This window comes from Eriocheir sinensis, chromosome 28 (assembly GCF_024679095.1).
Source record: "Eriocheir sinensis breed Jianghai 21 chromosome 28, ASM2467909v1, whole genome shotgun sequence".
Taxonomy (NCBI): Eukaryota; Metazoa; Arthropoda; class Malacostraca; order Decapoda; family Varunidae; genus Eriocheir; species Eriocheir sinensis.
Window position 1 is genome coordinate 13,990,385 of NC_066536.1, and position 20,156 is coordinate 14,010,540.

Consider the following 20,156-nt stretch of genomic DNA (forward strand, 5'->3'; position numbering starts at 1 on the left):
GTACTGGTCCTCCTGCTCCTCCTCCTCCTCCATCAGCAGCAATCCCTCCTCTTCTTTCCCTGAACTTTCTAATATATGCAACAGAACGTGCTCCTCCTCCTCCTCCTCCGGCGAGACCTGTCCCGCCACCCAGCAGTTGCCTCACCGTGGAGCTCTTCACCTCGGTCTCCTACGCCCCCGGAAAGGCGTCACAACAAGACCGCCGCATCACCGTCTCAACAAGTGCCGCCAAAGAATGCCTCAAACCCCAATATTAGTACAGCATGAACATTACTTAGACGCCAACGACAACCACGTGCTAGTGAGAAGGCACGTGCCAATAAAAACAATTGTAGGGAAACTTCTTTGTTCGGTACACCTTAAACTTATTGCTACTACACCTGTGCGCTGATAAACTAACTGAGACCCTGTGCGTAACTCGTTATTAGAGAAACAATAACAACAAAGACGTCATCCTCAAATCACCGGTTTATTCAGAAACAAAAACTTTGGACGTATAACACAGCAATACTATACAACTTGCGTATGAGCCAGATGGCGATTACTAAGGGCAGCAGTTTTTTCTTCTTTACACAGCCAGCAACTTGCCTCATTCATCCCTACTCGACGAAGGTTAATTAACAAAACAAACTGACGAGATGATGGCCGTCCGACACTCAGCCTAAGTTAGGTGTGCAGGCTTTTGCGAGGGAGGAGCTAAGTGCTCGTGGGGACTGCAGGTCGCTGCGCTGCACTGCATGGGCGATTAACGATGTGCGTCCTCTCCTCCGCGAAGACACACAGGAAAGGGAACGAACGGCTCTAGTGGATGGAGGCGGTGTTGTCTTGGCAAGTTAAGGTGTTAGGTCTTGTCCTGGCCTTGTGTGGGGCTGGGGCTCCTCACCAAGGCGTCGCTCTCTCCATAGCCTCTGTCCAAAAGCTGATGGTGCGCCTTGAGGATGTGGGTCTTGAGGTTGCCCTTCTGGTTGGAGCGGTGGGGGCAGAACGGGCAATGGTAAGGCTTCTCCCCCCAGTGGATCATCATGTGCCGCTTTAGATTGCGTCGCTGCCGCACCCCATGAAACCCTTTGCCGCACACGGGACAAAAATAGTTAGTACCACGCTCTTCACCCCCCTCTGGCGGTGGAGGAGGCGGAGGAGGCGGCGGTGGCGGCGGCGGCTCCTGCTGGTGCTGTGTGTACCCTGGCTGCTGGTGCTGCAGCGTGGACACCACCTCCTGTGTGCGATACAGCAGTGGCGGCTGCATCTGCAACACACAATGGCACCGGCATCAGTTTCTCGCTGTTTGTCGTGGCATCCTCGACTGCACTGCACCCCTGCCTCTCTCTTTCTCTCTCTCTATGCTGCCGGCACCACCAACAGTATTCACTTCACCAAGCTAAATCCATTACCACCTCACATCTTTCCGTCTCCAATGTCGATGCCGCCGCTTCCTCCACCTCCAGTCCCAACACACAACCCCCCACCCGCCTCCTCCTCCTCCGCCACGCCCGAGTAGTCCCCCCACCCGCCCAGGTTTCCTTCACTACCTTCCACAGGCGATGCTATGCCTTCAGCCTCCGTGCGCGGATGTGCGTGCGTGCATGTGTGCAAGGAGCAGTGCGCTCAGCGAAAAGGGTCATTTAGTGGACAAGGAAACACCATAGGCATGGCTACATTTATTCCTGTATCTTGTCAGCTTCTAACGGTTCTTCGTTTTCGTTATGATCTAGTAAGGGTTTTCCTTTTCACAATGACTAAGAGAATCTTTCCTCTCAAGAAACACTAGCGGTAATAGTTTCCTCTGCATAAGAACTAGAGTAATGCATTACCTTTCATCTAAGTGTGGGAGGGAGGCTCGACCACTAACAACGAAACACAAGATCACGTGACCAGCAGCGGGCTTAGTTGGAGTCCTCGTCGGGCGGCTCCTTCACGGAGCTATATTCGGGGCCGCGCAGGGGCTCGATGGTGCAGGAGCTCAGGCAGAAGCGTAGGCTCTGGCCGCTCTTGCCGTGCCTGCGCTGCAGGTGGCGCTTGATGTGTGCCTTCTGGGTGGCGCGGTAGGGACAGTGGATACAACAGAAGGGCCGCAGCCCCGTGTGGGTCAGCACGTGGCGGGCCACTTTCTGGCGACGGTTGCTACCGCGGAAGGTCTTGCCGCAAGCAGGACACTCTGCTTCCTCGCTGCCCAGTGCCTGGAACAACAACACATCAACCCTCACACTCCTCTACCTCCCCCTCTTCTACCTCCTCCTCACACGTCAGTCACTGGCAAGTACTCACACAACATTCATTATTGTCACATCTTTATTGTGTTTACTGTTTGTACAACTCATCACAACAGCTCAGCAACAATAACAACAACAACAACAATTATGTACTCTGCCACCAGTCGGTCACTCCGGAGGCCGCCTCTTCTCGACACGGGGCGAGCTCAGGCTCACCTGCTACCCTCACTACTCTCTTCTTGATATCATTGTTTTTGCTGCAGTGGGGTAGACATGGGCAGTGAGGGGCTGGGGAGGGGCGGGGAGGGGTTGGCGGGTGCTGGTGGGGGAGGAGGCAGGGGCAGGTGTGAGGGCTGCGGCAGGTGGTGTGCTGGTGGGCGGCCGTCCCGCCAGGCGGCCACGGCTGCTGCGCGCGGGGAGTGTATGCGCTCTAAGTGCATCTGGAGGTGGGCCTTGCGCTTGGCACGGTAGGGGCAGTGAGGGCAGGGGAACGGGGTCTCGCCCGTGTGGATACGCATGTGGGTGCTCAAGTTCTGGTGGCGGTTGCGGCCGCGGAACACCCTCCCACAGACGCAGCACATCACCATCGCCACGGCCGCAGCCCCCGCGCCGCCGGCTGCCTGCAACACAACACCACTCAGCGGCCCCGCCCGACACACGCCCCACAACACCTACACAGGGTGAGGCTCAGCTACCGCCTCAGCAATAATGAGAGTACCTCATGCTTCCTTACACATACTGCTTGCCGCTACTCATCACAGGGTCGGCCAGCCACTACTCGCCACATTCCTTAAAAAGTAAGATTAAACTACCAGTACATCTATTCAGACTACCGGAGTGCTTCTGGCACCAGCTTACCTTCACCTCCCTCGCCCCCCAACCACTCTACAGCCCCTCAGAACCAGCCAACACGCCTCACTGCGGGTGAGGAGTGCCGGGCCTCGGACTCACACAACACTCTTCTGACAGAGTGACCCCAAGCACGACACAAACCACGATGCCCCAACAAGCCCCCAGCCGCCATCACCAACTCCTTCCCTGGGCTCAGAACACAAGGAAGCTCCTGGGTATGGTTTTGTTCCTTCACCCTCCTCCTCAGCTCCTTCCTGTGCCCAAACCTACACCCCTACGCTTCAGCAGCTCAAGCAACAGCACCTGCGAGTCAGGCACCTTTACTGCAGGTTTCAGGAGCAGCAGTTCCCCTACAAAATTCTGAATCCCGTAAAACAATAAACAAAAATATGCAATGAATGACGTAAATAGATAAATAAATAATCATAATGATGCTTGCACAACACCCGCCTCCCGCAACCCTCAGATCAGATCGAAGATAACAAAATCCATGAACACAGCAGCACCATAAACTATCTCACCTGACATCTTACAGTACCAATATTTGAACAAAATATCAAATTCCTCCTCCTTCCTCCCCCTTCCCCTCCTCCCCCTACGCCTCCCCGGTGGGCTGGGGCATAGGGGCGGGCGGCGGGGCGGCTCAGGGCACGCTGGGGCCGAGGCCGGTGATAGTCTCGGGGTGCAAGCGATATATGTGGCCCTTCATGTGGGGCTTTTGTCTGGCGGTGTAGGGGCAGTGGGGGCAGGCAAAGGGCCGCTCCCCTGTGTGAGTGAGCATGTGCTGTTGCAGGTTCTGGTGGCGGTTGCGTCCGCGAAACACCTTGCCACAGACAGCACACGTGGCAATCCTCTCCACCACCCCCTGCACCTGCGGACAACACAACCCCCATCAGTCAGACTCCTCTACTGCCTACCCTTCCTGCCTGCCTGTCACCAGAACCACCACCCGAGTTAGCTAAGATTGGCATGCCTTACCCTCAACCACGATACTACCCAGCCGTTCTCTAGCACACCGCCAGGCCCTGAGAACTAGCCTGGTAACTCCTGATACTTGAGGTTAGTTTGAGGTTAGTCTGAGTCTGTTATGAGTACTGGAAAAATATCTTCGGGGCCACAGCATCATGAGGAACACCACCGTTACCTGTCACCCCAAAACCATGACGCCCACCCCCACCCCAACCCAACGTATTGTGTTCTACCAGCCCGCTTTCGCCCCTTCCTCCTCCTCCTCCTCCTCGTCACAAGGACTCGCTGAGAGTGACGCACGATAACAAGTTCAGGGTGACTTTTGAGGAGGCAAAGTTATCAAGACAATAAGATCAGGAGACAACTGCTTCCAAGATTTCCATGTTAAACCCTCATTCACACACACACGCACATACACACACGAGTTCCACTATTTTTTTTCTTCTTCTTCACGCCCTTGGTCCTACGCGACACACTCAACAAGACTTGACCTGTACCCGTTCCCTCCCTTAATAAAATAAAGTGAAAGTTGCCTACCGGTCAAGAGAGTAGTTTGATTTTTTTTTCTTCTCCTTGGTGGAACGATTTTTACTCTCACTGACCCTCAAGAAACACAAAACAACAGAATGTATGAGATTGTTTACTTTTGTTGGGCTCTCTCTCTCTCTCTCACGGTACAGTAGTGCCAATAAATCCCTCCCGGTAAAGTTGTCTACCGTCTCACCCTTCTGTACCACTGGCTGACGGTACACAGGGTCACGCGCCTCATCACTATAGCTGACGTAGTCTTTCCTGGTGTAGATGTGCCCTCCACGTAATATGAGAAACACTGATGCCCAAAACACTTCTCATGTAGGTTCAAGTAAGGACAGGAAGAACTATCAATGAAGTAGCGCAGGAAGCGGCAACTCACTCCTCGACACACCTACAACATGACTACAAACTCGTGTCAGGATATGAAGAAAACTTCTTCGTAATGTCTTTATTAAATAAAATAAAAATATTACATTAATCAAAACAAGTCTCCAATATTTACGGATAGAAGTCGATAGCCGGGAGGAGGGTGGGTGGCTGAGGGGCGGAGCGGTGCGGGGCGGGTTAATTAATCACCTTGATGCCTCGGCAGCACGGTCACGGGAAGGCGCGGGCCAGGGGACAATTACCACAGGTGTGTGTGTGTGTGTGTGTGTGTGTGTGTGTGTGTGTGTGTGTGTGTGTGTGTGTGCAGCTCAACGATTTGCACGAGTAGTAGTGACGCAAGGGAAGGTTTGCAGGGCGCCGTTCCGCCGAGGGGTTCATAGGGGGCGGGGCCTCGCGCTCAGGTGAGCACGCCGTGTTTGGTCTTTACGTGAATCTTAAGGTTGCTGAGCCTGTTGGCGCGGTGCGGGCAGTGGGGGCAGTGGAAGGGCTTCTCGCCTGTGTGAGTCATCATGTGGTAGTGCAAATGCTGCCTCTTGTTTCGCCCGTTGAACACCTTGCTACACACAGGGCACATTAACCCGACCTTAGTGGCCAGGGGCGGGGGCACCCCCACGGGGAACTCCTGCCTCCCCTGAAAAGACAAAACAGCTCCACTCAATGACATCCTGGCCCCCCTCCGCTACCACGCGCCTCCTAAGGGGACCGCGACACGCACGCCCACGCCCTCACACACTCATGCCCTAACGCACACAAGAATCACACCAACACACACACACACACACACACAGACACACATAGACATACACACACACCGTGTTCACTTGGCGTGAGGGTGTTGGGCGGGGCTAAAGCCTAGCTCGAGCCCGTGAATGGTTCGTATGTGCACCCGCAGGTGGTCTCTGCGGCTGGTTCTGTGCGTGCACAGGGGACAAATGTGGGGCTTCTCCCCCGTGTGCGTCTTGAGGTGGTGACTCAGGTGCTGGCGGCGGTTCCTGCCCTGGAAGACCTTACAGCACACGGGGCACGTCAGGGGCGTGGGGGTCATGGTCTGGAAAGAAAATACAGCCACCCCTCAGGACATCGTCTTCCTCTCCCGGACAACAGCACCGCTATCAATAATAATGACCCGCGCTCAGCACAGCACCAACGCACGCACCTGCCTTGTTGTCTCGGTCAGTCTGTCTGGCTGGAGACGTACAACGCACACACTGGGACACGCCTGTACCTTCTCTTCGGGCACATCTACATGTCACACGAGTCTCCACGAGCCGGGGAGCGGAGGGGAAGGAAATGAATGATATGGGGGAGAGACTGCACAGTCCCCTAGTTACAAGTGACCTTGAGAGCTTGAGGGGTCTTGACTGAGCGAGTCCCCGCCCAGGGAAAGGCCGGCTGCGCCCCCGAAGTTGTCCAAGTGCTTAAGTTTGACGTGGATCTTGAGGTTATCCTTGCGGTTGGATCTGTGGGGGCAGAAGGGGCAGCGAAAGGGCTTCTCCCCCGTGTGTGTGGTGAGGTGGTTGGAAAGATGCTGCCGCTTGTTCCTGCCACTGAAAGTCTTGTTGCACACGAAGCACAGCAGGGGCACGTCGTTGGCAATCGCCCCCTGCAACAGAGAACACCCTCCTCTTAGCACCACACCACCACCAGCCCAGCACTAAGCCAACACCTACACTCCACTAGACCCAGCCACCAGCACCACCTCTATCAGCAACACCGTGAGCACCGCCTCTGCCGCCGCCGCCACCACACTCAACAGCTGCAGGACAACTGATAAAATACACCCTACTAGCCACAGCCTCTCAACCTCCTTGGCAGCCAGTTAGCCGGCCAACCAAATAACCAGCGCCACAGCAAGGCACGACCATCACTGACCGACCTCGAGACATCATCAGGTGCTCTTTGCGTCCTTCTAGTCTCCCTCTTCGGCTTCACCCAAAGTTCCCCGTGTCACATCCAAACCCGCCGGGGAACGCTGAGTCCGAAGGTGCCCCTGGGAGTGGTTCGGGCTCGAGCTCACCCCCCTGCCCCGCCACCGCCGCCATCGCCTGCTGCGCCGCCTCCGGGTCATCCCCCTCACCGTGCCCGCGGCCAAGGTGCCTCGTGCGTATGTGTATTTTCATGTTATCGCTGCGGTTGGCGCGGTGCGGACAATAGGGGCACTTGAAGGGTTTGTGGTTTGTGTGGGTGATTAAGTGGTACTGGAGGTTCTGCCGCTTGTTTCTGCCGGAGATTACCTTGCCGCAAACGGGGCATAACACCCCCGCCTCACCAACACTGCCTCGCGCGACGCCCGCCTGCAAAGACAAGGCACCGCGTCAGCCCATCACCAGCCCGCCGCTCGCAGGGACCACCACCACCACCACCACCACTACCAGTAACAAGACTTCCACCACCACCTCTATATTAAGGGACATCCCCCAACCCATCCACCACTAGCACAGACTAAGAGATTCCACAGTCCAACACAGTCTTAGTAACAGCCCGAACCAATCTAGACAGTCCTATACATTCCATGATGGCGAGATTTTCTATTCACCACCAGACACACAAGAGATTTCCCGTGTAGTTTCCTCAGTATATTAACTTATGTATGAACACCACACATTATATACAAGGAATTTTCGATGTTATTGGTATTGGTTTGGGAGCTTACTGACCCGTCGTGTCGAACCCTTTAAGACACCAACTCACCACCAACTCAACCACCTCTAACCACCACCAAACAACAAGTCATCGACCATCATCAACACACACCAATAAAAAGACGACAGAAAAAAAGACAACCCAAACCTGGTAACTTGAAATGCGTAGCCTGTTGATGTTACTTTCCTTTATTATATATTAACATTTTACTTGATTTCCTTCTGTTTACAAGACGGTCACTACATGTGGCGTCCTTCCCTCACGATTCGAAGGGGGATAAGAGTAAACTAGTCCCCGGTCACGTCATGGCCAAGTGGGGTTTTAATAAGTCCTGGCCGGCACACGGCGTCACAAAACAAACAACAAGGCCAATATCTCCCAATCACGAGCCGTCCTCCCTCCCTCCCTCGGTGTGTGTGTGTGTGTGTGTGTGTGTGTGTGTGTGTGTGTGTGTGTGTGTGTGTGTGTGTGTGTGTGTGACAAACTTCGAGCTAAATTGTGACCGGCACATAATGAGTTTGACTTGTTTTATGTACACACACACACACACACACACACACACACACACAGACAAACAAACAAGCTAAAACAAACTCTCTCTCTCTCTCTCTCTCTCTCTCTCTCTCTCTCTCTCTCTCTCTCTCTCTCTCTCTCTCTCTCTCTCTCTCTCTCTCTCCCTTGTTCCTTTGTCTATACGCAGATCACCGTGAATGTTCCGCCACCTCTGACTCCAATCAACTAATCTCTCAGCAGTGTTGTTCCTCTAACGGTCGTCAGGCGTCGTCTTCACTAATTCAAGTACCGCAGGCGCAGCATCATCTTAACGGAAGGTAAGTGTGTGTGTGCGTGCGTGTGTAAGCGTCTGTTGAGATAACCTAATGATAAACGCCAAGGTTTCATCTGGGTTCCGGGGAGAAGGTGGTGGCGGAGGCGGGGGGAGGAGGAGGGGCGGGGAGGTTTGTGAGGCGAGCATGCACTGTGAAGATGTGTCGCCGCAGGGTGGGGCGGTGGCTGCTGCGGTAGGGGCAGTGGGGGCACGGGTGCGGGCGTTCCCCTGTGTGGGTGAGAATGTGCTGCTTCAGGTTGTGTTTGCGGGAGCGGCCCGAGAACACCTTGCCACACACGCCGCACTGCACCGCCCTCTCCTCACCACACCCACCACTCTGCAAAGCAAACACACACACCCTCAGCTCTCGATCTATCTCCCTTTGCTCCTTTCCGCTCCCCCAACCCTGCTCAAATCTGGCACACCCCATCACCACCACCACCACTGCCACACAAAGCTGCTGTTACCCACTGAGCTATCGAGGCAAACTGCTAAGGATATCGTAGCCAGTTACTAAACGGGAACGTTTTCACTTGGGCGATAAAACTTCATGTTAGGTAAGTGGATACGTGCGAGCTGAGTGTGAAGACTGCGGCTCTTGAGTAGCGGCGGACCGAGGGGGCGCTCTGTATCCTTTGTTTGAGAGTGATGTTGGCACCGGTTCAAGGGGTGGCAGGGCGGCGGTCTCACGAACAGGCCTTCACTGGTCTACGGGAAGCAGCTACTACAGCTTGAAGCGCCCAATAAACTATCACTACCCATGAGCTACGAAGCAGATCAATACAGACAAAAGGGCCGTCTGAGCACCACCCACGGCGAGGAGAGGCCTGAAGGGCGCCAAGGGCTGCAGGTGTAACTGTTGGAGTGCCTATGCATCTTCTTCGCCAACAGCTGCCGCCTCCAGCAAGCCCACATCCCAGACTGCGCTGCGGCCAGACTCACCACCACACGGCCTAGGGTCCCGAGGGTACAAAGGGAGCTCCCTGGGGCTGGTCGGTGGCCAGGTCGCGGGGAATCGCAGGGGGCGGCACCACGCCCGCCTGGCCGGGCAGCTTGGGGCCGTGCACGCCACGGATATGCTTCAGCAGATTGGGCTTATAATTGGCCCTGTGAGGGCAGTGGGGGCAGAGGAACGGCTTCTCCCCCGTGTGGATGAGCAGGTGGTGGCGCAGGTTCTGGCGGCAGTTCTTGCCTGTGATGTAGCGACCACACACCGGACAAGCGAGGTACTCCCGCATCTCCTCCCCCACCACGCCGCCAACCACCACGCCCTGCAACAAGACCACGCACTCAGTGGCTGGCTGCCGCTCTTGCCCGCCCCGCAGCGTGGCGTGCACCCCGCTCCCTTTCCCCCCGCCCTCTCCCCACAGAGGTTCGACCCCACGGCTCGCCCACCAAGAGAGGTAAGCGACACACATGAGATATTTAAGACAAGCCTTCAATCTGAGAAATATAGCTTTTATTCACGTGTTACTACACATCACTGATTACAATGTTTCTCTTAACTAACGTACACCATCTTATTTCCATATCTACTAAGCAAGTCATCCTGATTACAAAATGTTTAATACTCCTCAAACAACAACTTCATGCTTTAGAAGAGAAAACAGTAACTTTTTTATACATATGTGGAGGACGCCACCACCATCACTTCCCAGCGCCGCTGCTGCTGCTGTTGATGATAGTTTTATGTGCGTGCCGGGTTACCACTGGCGCCCTTCACGGTTCTGCATGAGTAAAGGAACTAACCCATCGAGGAACATACGACGGTGCCTCCGCTGGCCTGCATGCGGCACGTGGCTGTGACCCGCGGGCTGTGAGCAGCTTCACAAGGGCTTAGGGGGCTGAACCCTGTGTATGGCCCGAATGTGCTTTATGAGATTGGACTTGAGAGCGGTGCGGTGCGGGCAGTGGGGACAGACATGGGGCCGTAGACCAGTGTGGGTCAGAAGGTGGCTATCCCGCCGCTGCCGGAGGTTCCTGCCTCGGAACTCCTTCCCGCACAACTCGCACATCAGGAAGCGCTCGTCTGAGGGCGCGGCCAACACTGCCGAGCTCTGGAATGGAGACACTAGCCATTCCAACACATTCATACACCTTAGCAGTAGAAAATAAGCCATAGTAACTCCATACAACTACAAAGCCAACAGAATGCTTGCACAAAGCGCAAGTTTGCACCACTGAGACTAGCCAGCATTTGCCCTTGACTCTAGCTGCTGCCCGTCCCCCTGCCGTCCTGGCCACAGGAAAACCCTGCCACTGACACTGCCGTGGCCAGCAGGGTAATGTCCTCGGAGAGGGCGTGGGGCTGCTGGGCTGGCGAGGCGTCTTGTGCGACCAGGGACTCTAGAGGCACGAGCTGGTCCTTGTGGACGGTGCGTACGTGGCGGTCCAAGGTAAACTTGTGGTGGGCGCGGTAGGGGCAGAAGGGGCAGCGGTGCGGGCGCTCTCCAGAGTGGGTGGACAGGTGGTACTGCAGGCGCTGGCGGCGGTTGCGGCCCGTGATGAGCTTGCCGCACACTGAGCAGACCAGGACCTCACCCTCAACCCCAACACTCTTCCCGCCGTCAACCCCGCCCTGTAAAGAATGACACCGTCTCACTCCCTGCCCTGCCATCAGCCCGCCACCTGGGCCAAGGCGCGCCGCTCCATCATCACCACCACCACCCATAACTCTCTTTACTGTGTTCTTACGATCATCGATTCCAGCTGGCCATGTGCGAGGGCCGAGCGTTAGCCAGGTTAGTAGTGTGTTCCGCCGGGGTCGGGGCGGGGACCGGCTGGGGGGCCTCGGCCGCCACTCGGTCCTTGTGTACTGTTCTTATGTGACGATTCAAGTTGAACTTGAGGCCGGCGCGGTGCGGGCAGTACGGGCACTGAAAGTTCCTCTCACCAGTGTGGGTCAGCATGTGGTAAGCTAGCTTTTGCTTGCCATTAATGCCACTCACGCTCTTGCCACAGACGGGACACACCACAGGCACCACCGTCTGCAACAGAGAGGGGAGCAGCTGTCACTCCTGCCGTCCTGCACGGGGTGAACACAACATGCTACAGGCACATCGGCACACCCACCTGGCTGAGGGGACTCAATAGGGCATTAGGGCCGGGAAGAGACTTAATACATTCTCACTTCCACGACAGGTCGCGAATCCGGGGATATCGCGGCGCGATTGACTTCTGTCATATGAGGTAATAAATGAAATCCATTTTCCACTGTAAAAATGTTGGTCTTTACTGCTTACATAATGCCGTGTTTCAGGCCGAGATCAGTCGCCCTGACCCCCGAGACAGTGTTGTGGGCGTGCTAACAAGTCAAGGGCGGTGAGGGGCGGCTCAGCTGGTGGGCAGCTGGTCCTTGTGCAGGGCGCGGATGTGCTTGTGCAGGTTGAACTTGAGCCTGGCGCGGTGGGGGCAGAACGGGCAGGCGTGGGGCTTCTCGCCGGTGTGGGTTAGCGTGTGATACCGCAGGCGCTGGTGTTGGTTGCGTCCCGCAAACACCTTGTTGCAGAAGGGACACATCAGGGCCCGAGGGCCGACGCCCTGCAACACAACACCACAGTCACAACTCCTCCTCAGCACCACCACCACCACATACAGCTACCCCAACACCTGCACAAGGAAGCCACCTACCAGGAGAGCGAATACCACCTGACCGTCACTGCTCACACCTCGCCGCCGCCAGCCGCGCAGCACAAACAAGGGGGAGAAAATGCACCACTACACTACTACCGGGCATCACTGGGCGGAACGGTACCGGCATTCCTGAACAGGCACAGCTGAAGTTAACCCCCAGGAATGTGTGTGTGTGTGTGTGTGTGTGTGTGTGTGTGTGTGTGTGTGTGTGTGTGTGTGTGTGTGTGTGTGTCGCTCCTTTCATTCTCAATAGTAAAACAAACCCGCTGTCGGTTTGCATCCCTTTCCCTTCCTTCCCCCATCTTGAGCGTGATCATTGAGGTGCCGTTGTAATAAGGAGCTGCAGCTCTATATCATGACGAGACTCGACATACGCAACGGAAAACCTCAATATACGGGAGCCTTTTTATCTACTTTTTCTTCTGTAACAGTGTAAGGAACAATGAAAGTCGCAATGTTCCACGAAGAGCGATCGACAACAATGTTTTGCCCTTGCTAACGTGCACGTCAGTAAAATATAAATAAGTAACTTTCTAGTCCACCATCTTGTTAGGAACCTTAACTATCTACTGATAACTGAAAGGTGGGAGGATAACGTATACCTGCTGTAATTAGGAAGCACTAAATGTGCGCATGGATAGTGGCCTCACTTTCTTCATCTAGTTCTTAGTTGTCTTGGGTTCGACTCCCTGATTCTCTCGGCACCTTTCTCCTCGTCTTCCTCCTCCTTTTAATCAACCCCTTCTTTAAATGTTTCTCAGGCCTCAAGTCGCAGCTACGCCCCACCACCCCCAAGCGTTCAATTTATTCACATCGAGACGCTCTATTTTTCACCATCATGGCTGGTTAAAGTCCTGATGTCTAGCCTTTATGTAGAGGAGAGGTAATATTGCGTCACACTATAGTCGGTTCCACGAGAGCTGGAGATTTTCCTTCAGAGGTGGACTCGTGGACTTGGCGTCATTGCTTGAGTGTCGGTCTCTGCGCCGCTCATTGGCTGTTTTTTTACAATCCAAGCTGCGGCAATTACGTTTGCCATGACATAGCCTACTATCTCGCTTTCTTCTACCTCTTAAAATCAACACTATTGGTATATAAATGTAGTTAATCTTATAATCGCTCTTCCTTATGGCTATTTATTAGTTTATTACCCACAAATATTAGAAACATATTTCAGGGAAATGAAAGGACAGACAATGAAAGAAATGAGACGGTTCTTGCCTAAGGCCAATGTTTTCATTATCACTCCGTAGCATCATTACACATTATGACTAATCCAGACCTAAAAATATACCAAGAAATCTTACAATAAAGACTTAATTAGACTGTAGCCTAGCACTTTGTAGAAGTAAAAAGTAGTTTAAAAGTCTAGCCTCAACAGTCGCTGGACACTGTCCGTTTACGTGCAGTTCTGACTTAGTTTTGTTAAGAATGTCGTTTCAGATAAATTTATAATAGTTCAAAAGGCACATACTTATCAATAAAGATATTATTGCATTAGTTTTTATCAGTGCAATCTCACAAGGGATTTTGCTAGGAAATCAAAGTCAATTTTATGCGCATCAGAACAAGTTAAGAATTGGCCAATGAGCGCGCAGAACCATTACCCATGCAATGATACCAAGTCCGCGAGTCCACCCCTGAAGAAAAACCTCCGCCAGCTCTCGCGGAACCGACTTTTTTTTATAATACAACGGTGTAATAGCTGTCCTTTATAACTTATGTGACGCTGGTGGCACTGGGAATAGAATAAAGACCTCCACGTGTCGAGGTATCGTTCTGCTCGTCGCCAAAAAGCCAAGACATCTAATGACAAAGGGAAAGAAAACTCATTGCATCCAGTTTAAAAATACTTGTTAGGCTGTCTGCGTAACAACAAAAGAGGCATCTGCTGGACAACATAGTGCAGGCCGGTTTGAGGTATGGCAATGTAATGTGTGTTGTGCCCTGCGAGGTGTGGAAGTGATCACGACCCCCCCCCTCACCGCCGCCGCCGGGATCCCCACCACCAACGACCCCCCCCCCCTCAGAATGGGTACTCCTTGCTTTAATTAACAAGTACCAGATTTATTCCCTTCCCCTTCAGCTTCCCAAAGTAAGTGTTCTACTGACTATTACGGCTTACCTCTAGTAGGTATTATCTTTTTCACATCACCCTGGGAGACAAGTGCCACCCACCCACCCCTCTTATCTCCCAACGATCAGTCTCATCTTTACTAGAGGCATGGTCTTAATTCTCTTCCTACTGCCGTCACCTCTCCCCCCTTTCGAAACGTGTCACCCCCTAGCTCGCTCCCCTCCCCAGCAGTGTCTCCCTCACTCCCAGAGGTTCGGCATCGCCCCGTGGACGCTCCCTTCATCAAGGTAAGCGGCAGACAGGTTGAGTGAGGGCTGGATGGTAGTGGTGGTTGTGGGGGTGTTGCTGATGGAGGTGGTGATCTCACTGTGCATGGTTCGTATGTGTTTGTTAAGGTTCGACTTAAGAGTGGATTTGTGAGGGCAATAGGGGCACTGGTGTCGCTTTTCCCCCGTGTGGATCAACATATGGAATCCAAGGTTCTGTTTTCGGTTGCGACCACCAAAGGATTTACCACAGACGGGACAGGCCAGACTCATCACTGCCTGCAATGAAGAAATGACAGCGTGAGACTCGAACCATCCGTCCAGCTCCATCGCGCCCGCCCCCTCACCCCTTCCCACGACCACCACGCTACCACCCACACCACGCCCATGTTGGGGTCTGGTTTCCATCCCTTTAGGGATGATGTCGTCTTATAAGGTAAATGAAATGGCTCATTGAGTATATCTGTTAAGGGAACCACTAGTGTGTGTGTGTGTGTGTGTGTGTGTGTGTGTGTGTGTGTGTTGTCACGGCTGATGCAACACGCCAAAGGTTCTTTTGGAAATGACCGGTTAAGGATCAGTTTGTTTATTCAACAGTTTATTTTTGCAACCCTTTTAAACACTTAGTAAGTACGGCATGGAAGTTTTGATGTTGTTGACGTTAGGTTAGTCTCAAACTGATCGTTTTGTTTATAAGCAAGGTTGAGTACACCCCCGTTCTGGTGCATTCACTTCAATTAAGGGTTCGTATCTGCGTCGACAGTAGCCTTGTCATATATACATACAGTGTTCATATGATGTGTGTCGCCTACGGGGGCCCCGCACACTCAGGCAGCTGCGAGTGGGCGGCTGGGTGTGACGGCTGAGATGGAAGTGGCGGCGGCGGCTGCGGTTGTGGGGACGTCATGGGTGGCGGTGGAGGCTTCTTGTGTCTGACCAGCACGTGCTTGGTGAGGTTGTACTTAACGTTGGCGCGGTGCGGACAGTACGGGCACTTGAAGGGCTTGGCGCCGGTGTGAATCACCGCGTGTCGCCGACAGTCCTTCGAGCTACCAAAGGTTTTACCGCAAGTGGGACACGCGTGCATCTTCTCGCTGGCCGGGGCCGCGGGTCTCCTCCACGCCGGCGCAGGGGACGCCTGTAGCGGCTGTGACGGACCACCACCCGCGGGCTGCTCCCCCCCCACCACTCCCACCTCCCAGCCGGCACAGGCGCTCCAGCCCCCCGAGCCCTGCAACACAAGGGGTGCTTCAGCCTGCAGCCCACGCCCCAGAGCCACTACACTGCAACCTCCCCGTGACAACACCCGCCCTCTCAAACACGGAATCATTCGACAAATGTGACTTGTCAAACACCCCCTGCAGATGCCACAGCAGATTCATCACACCCAGACCTACCTCCCATTTTCACCGCTGGCGATTATAAACACCATAACATTCAAGGGAAGATACTTCTGGAATACACAAATCACTTCCTTGGCTGACAAAACGTTCCATGGCCTACCCCCCGCCCCCAACTCGTTCCTTCATCCGTCTCAAGGACTGACAAAAAGAAACCAAGGCATCACACTTATCCCATTTTATTGACAGCAGCAATGATGCACCTTCTGTTTATTTATCTTAACAAAACACACCATTTTATAGAAAAGTCAAGGGATGAAAACAGCCAACAATCATACGGCGGTGGGACGTTAACTAGCTTTAGAACTAGCCATACAGGCGAGGCGAGGCGACTCGGCAAAGTGACCATAATAATGCTTAGCTACCAAGAGCTGCTGGTGCCTCAACAAACATCACAGACAAGCCGAGAGGCCATTCACTTCCTCGCAATATAATAATGTTACTACCAAGGGAGGACACGTATCTGGCCCTACGAATGCCACAGAATGTACCTCAAGTCTACAGACAAGGCTACAGCAACCAACCAACAAGCAAGTAACTCAACACAACTGTTCACACACACACACACACACACACACACACACATACAAGCGCTAGCTACGAGAGAGACTGCATGTGTCTGGTGCGTATATGGCGGGTGAGGTTAGGGTGCTGGTTGGCTCGGTAAGGGCAATGTGGGCACTGGAAGGGGCGCACCCCCGTGTGAGTCCTCATGTGCCTCTTGAGGTCCCCGGCCCAGCCAAATGTTTTACCACAGAGACTACACTCGTGGCTCCTGTTGCTCCTCAGATGAGAAGGAGACCGGCCGAGGTGGGGGCCCCATGCGTGACCGTGGCCCCCCATTACCAACTCGCCTTGTCTCTTATCACGCATGACTGGCAGCTCTCCCTCCTCCCCCTGCAACACATAAACCTACTCAGAACTATTAACAGCTGTGTGTGTGTGTGTGTGTGTGTGTGTGTGTGTGTGTGTGTGTCCTCCCTATTCAAAACTATTAAACGTTTTATTTTTTTTCTGGTGTGAGTGTGTGTGTGTGTGTTATAACAATAGCACCACCAACCAATCACCGCCTAGCCAACCCTCAACAATCACAATACAGCCAAGTAACCTGCGGCTATACACAGGTGGCTGACCAGTCTGGCAGCATAGAAGTAGTAGTAAAAAGGAGTACCCTCTAATCAATAGACAGCTGGATGCCATGGCTCTGTAATAAACTTATTTCCTGACTAGTAAATGTGTGAGTGTCCTGCTGTTTGACACTCGGGTGGTGGGGCTGGTGTTGGTGAAGGGGCCCCCCAAGGCAGGAGGCTCCATGTTCACTGTTCACTTGCTCACCTCCAGAGAGAAAACCTAGAGTCTGGCCTACAGCCACAACCTTCTGCCCACACTGGGAAGGGTTCATGTTCTGGCATGGACTGAGTGCGTTGACCTGACCTATGGGAGCAGTGGGCTTCTGAGTGACCACCAAAGAACAGTTATCCAGGGCAGAATTCAGTTTGTTGCTAGTGGGAGGTTGGACCTCAATTGGGGTTGTGATCTGACCATCTGAACAGCCTACCGGCCGAGTCCCTTGGGCTGCGTGTGGCTGGTCAAGGGCAAACTGCAGTGCTGCAGCGTCTTGTCCACCACTACTCGAAGAATCCCTGTCCCTCCTCAGTCGAGTTCCCTGGCACAAGAGTGCTTGGTCTAGTGCAAGTTGCAGTGCTGTAGTCTCCTGCCCGCCATCAGAACCTTGTGCAGCATCCCTGTCCCGCCTCAACTGTGTCCCCTGGTAGGAAGTGCCCTGACTACTCGACTTCAAGCCCCCCGTCGTCCCAGCTTGGCCCTGACTCGGAGCCACCAGGTCCCTGTGTCTGTTACGAATGTGCCGGATCAAATTGTATTTAAGAGCTGAGCTGTGTAAGCAGATAGGGCACTTGAATGGCTTTTCCTTTGTGTGTGTTAGGAAATGATACTCAAGATTTTGTTTCCAATTCCTTCCGTTGAAAACTTTCCCACAAACTTTGCAAACATTCCCAAGCGGTTCAGCTCCAATCTGTAAAAGAAAATAGTCCTCATCAGACTAGGAGCAGATACTTCCTCAGCTGGGGCCAACATCCATTGGGAGCACAGCCCTCCTCACTTCCCTTCCCTTTACCCCTTACACCTAAGGCACCCTGACTCCCCTGATACCTAACTTTTTAAACTAAATGACCAAAATAAAATCCATGCCTCAGTTGTGGTGAAGTTAAATTATCTTCTCTTCTTTGGTCTGGGGCAAATGAAACGGAATTATATTAAAAGATTTACTTCTAATATTTGCTACACAAACATCAGTTGACAATGATCCCCTGTGTGGGTGCAATTTGCAATTTCAAGCAAAATAATTTCCAGCAAGCAATCTTTATAACACGGCGAGTCCCAACCACTACCTAAGCACAGCCCTATGATTTCTGGAGTCAAACTTATCATCAACATTACATACACAATCAGCAAAACCAACATCCTTTCACAAGCACTCCCCCCACCAAGCCCAGCAAGCCTCTCTTGCCATTGCCTCAGTTCTTGACAGCAGAGTTTTGTGGCTCTGTGTCGCCATCTGTGATCTTCTTGTGCACGGCCATGATGTGAGCCACCAGGTTGCCCTTCCTGTTGGAGGAGTGGCTGCACTCAGGGCACCTGTACGGCTTCTCTCCCGTGTGAATCATGGTGTGACGCCGCAGATTGGAGGAGTCGGTGAAGGATTTGCCACAGTATCTGCAGCTGAAGGCTTTCATCCCTTCTGAACCATGTTTGGGATTCATCATTAGCCTCCAGCGAGAGGTTACTCCACTGAGACCAACCTCATCTATGAGGCAGCTGCCCAGCTCCCTTCGGTCACCCTGCAATAAGTACGACCTCTCGTCAGCATTGCTCACCGCTCCAATTCTTGACAACATCATGCACGAGAGCCACATCACTTACACACACGTCACTGTTACATCACTCAGAAAGCAACACGACCAACAGTGTGACCAGAGCTGGGAGAATACCGCTCAGCATGTTGAGCAGCAGCTGAGCAGCCCTGCCCCAACACACTTAGCGCTTGGTATTACCCGACATGGACGAGTCTCCCGAGCACAGCACTACATGGCGATGCTCACGGGTCCCTTAGCGATGTCCCCGTGCTTATTCATCACATGGACCATCATGTTTCCCTTGCGGTTAGCGCGGTGTGGGCAGTGAGGGCACCTGAAGGGCTTCTCCCCCGTGTGTACCAGAAGGTGACGCTTCAGGTCCGTGCCCAGGACAAATGCCTTAGAGCAAGATGGGCATTGATGCCGCCTCACGTATGGCTCTACCATAGTGGAGCTCCTCTGTAATGAATAATAAAGACTATCAACTACTGCTGTCAGTACATGCCACTGTCCCAACCATATCCAATTAACTTACTTCCGCTCTACGTTCCCTAATTTTCCAGCATTAAGAGACCAATATCTCAAGAGGATTTTCTACACATCATCGATCCCCACAAGAGGCACCTCCTGTTGGTGTCTGTGTCTTCCTTATGCATGGACGACACCTTCATCCCTCGTACTACAAACATCCATCAACACAGCCGGACACAATGTCAGAAAATCTTTGGTTGCTTGAGCTTTGGTAGTGGTAAGTTCATAGTACAGCACTTGTACCTCTATACAACAGATAGCAAATTTTTTTTTAATTACAACTATCAATAAGTTATATACAGAGCTGCTAAAAAATATATATATATAAAATTAATTAAGCACTTTCAACCCCTTGGCAGTGCCTTACAGATCCCTAGCACTGAAGCCACACTGGCAAAATTGGGATACTGATACAGTTCCTGCTTCTGATGCCTTAATCCCCCACAATGCTTAGTACACTGGTTAGCTACACTAGTACCCCTATAACCTGCTTTCCCACATATAAGTAAATGAAAATGTGTAATTTATATTCTCCACAAAACGAGTGTGAAACACTTGAATTCGGCCTTTAGTGTTGTGAAATACCACCCCCACACACTACTCCCACCTTCCTCTTGCTATGGTGGTGTAGTAGTTCAAGTGATAACTCTCAGAATACATCCATAAACAATACAAAGTTAATGTTCACAAGTTTGCTTCACCCCTCAGACCCAGTCTGGTTACCTAGTATTGAGAAACTTCTTTTGCAAGAAAGAACAGAGAAAAGTCAACTTATCGATCTCAAAGCATCAAAGCATTAGGTAACAGTATTAAACATTTGGAAAAAAAAAAAAAAAAAAAAAATTATGCTGCTTCTCTACATAGCATTCAAAAGGTTTCTGTAGCAATATTTCCAGCGAGAAAATTATATACTGGAGGTGACCCACTTCACGAACACACCCTCAAGCTCTAA

General features: G+C 52.7%; 1 protein-coding gene across 35 annotated transcripts in view; it reads right to left on the reverse strand.

The window, feature by feature from the left end:
- The window catches only part of LOC127004599 (longitudinals lacking protein-like), a 69,232-nt gene that overhangs the window by 37,626 nt on the left and 11,450 nt on the right, over positions 1-20,156 (reverse strand). For 2 of the 35 annotated variants that reach the window (XM_050872501.1, XM_050872500.1), the window contains exon 5: positions 16,715-17,832. The exons of 20 other annotated variants lie outside the window; for them this stretch is intronic. In XM_050872501.1, the coding sequence (XP_050728458.1) occupies positions 16,972-17,832 (861 nt within the window). In that variant the 3' untranslated portion in view covers positions 16,715-16,971. 13 more of the 35 variants (XM_050872509.1, XM_050872531.1, XM_050872513.1 and 10 more) reach the window with 13 other exon arrangements.